The 6,000-nt window shown below is 38.0% G+C and overlaps 1 protein-coding gene across 1 annotated transcript; it reads left to right on the forward strand.

Moving 5' to 3' along the window:
- Positions 1-570: 570 nt before the first annotated feature.
- On the forward strand, positions 571-5,560 carry LOC126973112 (uncharacterized). The gene is made up of 2 exons (XM_050820255.1): positions 571-1,593; positions 4,559-5,560. Exons 1-2 carry the CDS (start codon positions 649-651, stop codon positions 4,592-4,594), a joined length of 981 nt encoding a protein of 326 aa, XP_050676212.1. The 5' UTR covers positions 571-648; the 3' UTR covers positions 4,595-5,560.
- The last annotated feature ends 440 nt before the right edge of the window (positions 5,561-6,000 follow it).

Raw genomic sequence — 6,000 nt, forward strand, 5'->3', positions numbered from 1 at the left:
CACAACGCGAAGCCGGTTATAAACTCATCTTGCCGAGTGCCGGTCGCTTATTAGCTTATATTATTTACCTATTGCTAACTTGCCTTGCATATATACGTGTTAATAATGTCTGACATGAAGATTAAAGAATTAATTAAACTACGCGGCAGCGTTAAAGGAAAGCTTACCATATTTCAAAATTTTCTTAATAGCATAGATAGCGATAGTCTAACTGAAAACCAGTATAACGATCTTGAATCTCGGTTAAATAAATTAGATTCGCTAAACACTGAATACGATAAGTTTCAGACGGAGCTGGAGTTATTATCCGAAGATTCAACACAATTATTTCAAGAACGTGAAGAGTTCGATACAAAATATTTCTCACTTGTGGGATCAGCGCGTACGCTTTTAAATAAATGGAGTCGAGAGAGCAGGCGTATGCTTTCCGTTTCCGAATCCAATGAGGGAAGCGAGCTCAGAAATCGGGACGCACTGCGTGATTTCGTCAGGCTACCTAAAATCAATCTTCCTACCTTCGACGGCAACTTTCAGCACTGGCTCACATTTCGAGATACGTATATTTCTCTTATTCACACGAATATCACAATAGGTGAAATCAATAAATTTCATTATTTAAAAGCATCTTTGAAAGGCAGCGCCTTAAATATGATACAAAATTTAGAATTTACTTCTAAAAATTATGCGATTGCCTGGCAGCTTTTGTCTAGTAGATTTGATAATGAGAGACTTTTAGTGAATAACCATGTTAATGCAATTTTAAATTTTACTGCTATTGCACAAGAGTCTTGCCAAGCTATAAGAAAATTAATTGACACTATTAATAAAAATTTAGCTGCTTTAAATACCCTTGGCCAACCCACTGACCATTGGGACACATTAATTATACATATAATGATCAAAAAATTCGATACTGTCACATTTCGAGAATCGGAAGAAAAACGAAACTCAATTACAACTTCACCTAGCCTCAAACAATTCTTAGATTTTCTTACAAACAGAGCAGACTTATTAGATGCAATACAACAAGATGAAAAGCAAAGACAGCTTACAACATACAAAATTCATTCAGACACACAAAATTCACAATACACACACAAAGTCGAAATAAAATCAAAAAACACAAATTACAATAAAATAAAAAATTCAGACACAAAGGTAATTTCATGTCCAATGTGTAATCAAAATCATTTCTTATTTGCTTGTCCTGAGTTTAGAAATCTTGATATTGATTCTCGCATTATAAAAATGCAAAGCTTTAATAATATATGCAATAACTGCCTCAGGCCTGACCATAAGGAAAAATATTGCAAGCTGACGCATTGTAAATATTGCAATATTAAACACTCTAGCCTGCTTCACAAACATACACAGAAGCACACAGAACAATTCAATGAAGTTGCTTTATCTTCTGACATACATTATATTAACAAACCCAATATACTGCTTTCCACAGCCTTGGTGAACGTGGTCGGCGCATACGGGATACTACATCCTGCTCGCGTTCTTCTAGACAACGGTGCAACAGCACACTATGTCACACGTAAATTCTGTGAAAAGCTCGGCGTCTCGCGGCGTAGCGTAAGCTCCACGGTAACAGGAATCAATAATCAATGTTCCTACAGTGCAGAGTCTTGTAACTTATCCATCGAGTCATCTTCGGGTGACTATAAGTTTTGTGTCGAATGTTATGTTTTACCTCAAATAACAAAATCGGTACCTTCCAGTAACATTAATATAAAATCCATACGATTGCCTCTTAATATCAAACTAGCCGATCCTTCTTTTCACATATCCGCACCCATAGACATATTGATGGGAGCTGATGTATTCTGGGACGTCATATGTTCAAAATCAATTGATTTAGGTAAACATTATCCTAAATTACAGCAAACAAAACTTGGCTGGCTTGTTTCGGGCACTCTTAATACAAATAAAAATTTATCCTTAAAAAACTTAAATCAGTCTTCTAATTGTTTTTTCACTCAAAATGATGAGGCCTTACTAACACGATTTTGGGAGTTAGAATCGGTACATTCTAAATATAATTAATCTTTAGAAGAACAAGCTTGTGAGAAAAGCTTCGCAGAGAACACTCGGCGCGATAATAACGGCCGCTTCATTGTAACCATACCGTTGAAAGAGCCCCCCGAAGTTCTTGGCGAGTCTTATCACACAGCAAAATGTCGCTTATTGGCGCTAGAACGCAGGTTCGAACGCGATCCTATTTTAAAAGAGCGTTATATAAATTTTATGACTGAGTATGAAGAGTTAGGTCACATGACAAATACATCAAAACAATTCTCTGAACTCATTCATACACAGATATATTCTTATTATTTACCTCATCATGGGGTCATACGCGAATCCTCGTCAACCACAAAACTACGCGTGGTTTTCAATGGTTCTAGCCCCACGTCAAATAAAAAATCATTTAATGATATTCAAATGGTTGGACCGGTAGTCCAAGATGATTTGGTGTCAATTTTATTACGTTTCCGACAGCATAAGTATGTCGTATCCGGAGATATTGAAAAAATGTATAGAGCCGTGCTTGTAGAGCCCTCTCAACGTTCATTACAGCAAATTTTATTTAGATTTAACCGTAGTGATGTTATACAGTCATATACATTAAATACAGTTACATACGGCACTGCAGCCGCACCTTACTTAGCCACTAAGTGCTTGGTTTCGCTGGCAGACCAATGTTCCGATCCAGATGCAAAATTCGCTATTTCAAAAGATTTTTATGTCGACGATTTTTTGAGCGGCGGAGAAACCATTCCGTCAGTAATAAATCTATGTAAACAGGTGATCAATTCTTTACAGTCAGCACAATTTAAGTTACGAAAGTGGCAATCGAATAGCCCTGAGATATTAGAATCATTACCAAATGAGAATTTGCATGTTAATTATAGGGATAAAACACTTGATTTGGATAATTCATTACCACAAAAGACACTTGGTCTTCATTGGGATTGCAGTAAAGATAATTTATTATTCAAAATTAATTTAAACACAAATACAAAAAAAATTACAAAACGAATTATTTTATCGCTTATAAGCCAAATTTTTGATCCTTTAGGTCTTCTGGGACCATGTACTGTACAATCTAAAATTCTTATGCAAAAACTTTGGGTTCAGAAATACGGTTGGGATGACAAAGTTTCTAAAGAAACCCAGAAGTGTTTTTCAAATTTCGTAGCTTCTCTTATTTCACTTAACTCGCTTCGCATTCCCCGTTGGGTTTGTACTAATAATGTATTGTTATTAGAACTACATACCTTTTCAGACGCTTCAGAACGTGCATATGGCGCATGTGTTTACGTAAGAGCGGTCAACATGAATGGCAAAGTACAAGTTCGTCTTCTTACCTCTAGGAATAAAGTGGCGCCCTTGAAACCAACAACAATACCCCGGTTAGAGTTGTGTGGTTCACTTCTTGCCACTAGACTCCATACTAAAGTCATATCTTCTTTAACACTTAAAATACATAATTCTTATTTTTGGACTGACTCTACAATCGTGTTAGCATGGCTAAAGACTCAACCAAATCAATTAAAAATGTTTGTTACGTACAAACTAGAACAAACTAAGTACAACTCGAGTGGGTGAGATACAAGACTGAACAGCTGGTCATCGATGGAGCTACGTACCGTCAAAAGAAAACCCTGCTGATTTAGTCTCACGGGGAGTGACCGCAGACAGTATTAGCTCTGCTACTTTATGGTGGTCTGGTCCTCAATTTTTGCAGTCAAAAAATATTAATTTTCCAACCATACCAAATACGCATACAAACTCAAACACAGAATTAGTCCTACACACTACAAGTACACAAAAAAATGATACAATTAATTTTCAATCTAACATCATTCATAATTTAGTTCACAAAAAATCCAACTACACACTACACATTTAATAAGAACATTTGCCTATATATTAAGATTTATTTTCAACTGTAAGAATCCCAAAAGTAAGTTAACAAACTTTTTATCTCCATCTGAGATATCAAATTCAGAAACAATTTTATTACAATCCGTTCAACAAGAAATGTTTCCTGAGGAATACAAATTAATTAAGTCAGGTAAAAACATTCCATCAAACAGCAAATTAAATTCATTGTCCCCTTTCTTGGACCCACATAATCTCTTAAGAGTTGGTGGTCGCCTCAAAAACTCTTCTTACACTTATGATGTTAAGCATCCTATACTACTATGTAGTAAACATCATATTACTAAACTTTTATTTCAAAAAGAGCATACAGAGCTTATGCATGCCGGACCTCAACTTCTTTTGTCTTGTGTTAGACAAAAATATTGGCCACTCGGGGGGAGGAACTTGGTTAAACGCGTCGTGCATAGCTGCGTTAGATGCTTTAGATTTAAATCAAAATATGTTCAACCCATTATGGGCGATTTGCCTCATGATAGGACACATTTGGAATTTCCATTTTTACATACAGGCGTGGATTATGCTGGGCCAGTGTTGATAGCCGACCGTAAGGGAAGAGGCGCTAAGCTGACGAAATCTTATATATGTATTTTTGTTTGTTTTGCAGTCAAAGCAGTACATCTGGAGCTCGTCACGGACTTAACCACCGATGCCTATCTCTCGGCACTGTATCGATTCGTTTCACGCCGCGGTAAACCAGCATCAATTACCTCCGACAACGCTTCTACATTTCTTGGAGCTAGTAACGAACTTTCTACATTTTTAAATAATTCTTTAAATGATATTATGTCAAACATAAATAATAAAGGCATAGAATTCAAAACAATCCCAGCTTATTCCCCGCATTTTGGAGGAATATGGGAAAGTATGGTAAAATTAGTAAAGCATCATCTTCGTAGGGTCCTTACATTAACCCATTTAACTTACGAAGAAATGTCAACGTGTCTTATCCAAATAGAAGCCATCCTAAATTCCCGACCTTTGACACCTCTATCTTCTGATCCTTTGGACCTCAGTTGCCTCACTCCAGCACATTTCTTGATTGGGCGCTCACTTTTGACTGTTCCTCGTCCTTGCGTTAGCGATGCCAACATCAGCCGCTTGCAGCGCTACGAAAGGATTGAGAGCCTCAGACAACATTTTTGGTCACGCTTCTCACAAGATTATATCTCTCTCCTTCAGCAAAGAACCAAATGGCGAGCTTCAACATCAAGCCTCAAACGAGGCGCCATGGTGCTCGTGAGGGAGAAGAACCAACCACCGCTTTTGTGGCAGCTTGGAAGAATTGTGAAGCTGCATCCCGGTAGAGACGGTGACAACAGGGTTGCCGATATCAAAACTAAACGAGGAATCTTGCAAAGGGCTTTCAACAATATTTGTCCCCTTCCTCTCTCTTAATCAAGTTTGAAGACATCAACCTTGCCCCTGCAGACTGTTCAAGTCTTGAACCGGTTGGCGCGGGGAGGCGCGGGGCGCGCGGGCAGGCGCGGGCGCAGCTCTCCGTGTCCAACAATGCTTCAGCGACGGTCATTCATACATCACGTATCAAGACATCATATTATATTGTCAAATTATTAAAGTCATGTTATAACCAAGGCGTCTACTCTTCTTCCCATTTACACGCCCATCCAGCCCTCTTGGATTTCAAAAATGATCACAGAATTGTTCTTTGCACCCTCGAGAACCTCGGACACGATTTCCATATTGCTAAAATCATAATTTTGTGCGGCGGCCATCTTTGATTTGAAAAATGATCACCAAATCGTTCTCTGCTCCCTCGAGAAACTCGGGTACGATATCCATATTGCTGAAATCATAATTTTGTGCGGCGGCCATCTTGGATTTGAAAAATTATCACAAAAGCGTTCTCAGCACCCTCGAGAGCCTCGGACACGATATCCATATTGCTGAAATCATAATTTTGTGCGGCGGCTATCTTGGATTTGAAAAATGATCACAAAATCGTTCTCAGCACCCTCGAGAACCTCTGATACGATACCCATAATGTAGTTATCATACTTTTGAGCCGCGGCCATCTTGGATTTGAAA

The sequence above is a fragment of the Leptidea sinapis genome, chromosome 28, assembly GCF_905404315.1.
Source record: "Leptidea sinapis chromosome 28, ilLepSina1.1, whole genome shotgun sequence".
NCBI classification, from domain to species: domain Eukaryota; kingdom Metazoa; phylum Arthropoda; class Insecta; order Lepidoptera; family Pieridae; genus Leptidea; species Leptidea sinapis.

Excerpts from the sequence above, each read along its gene's own strand:
- LOC126973112 (XM_050820255.1), top strand. The coding sequence starts at position 649 with ATGATACAAAATTTAGAATTTACTTCTAAAAATTATGCGATTGCCTGG. Across the intron at positions 1,594-4,558 it reads GGCGTAGCGTAAGCTCCACG|TCAAAGCAGTACATCTGGAG; the intron begins GTAACAGGAATC and ends TTTGTTTTGCAG.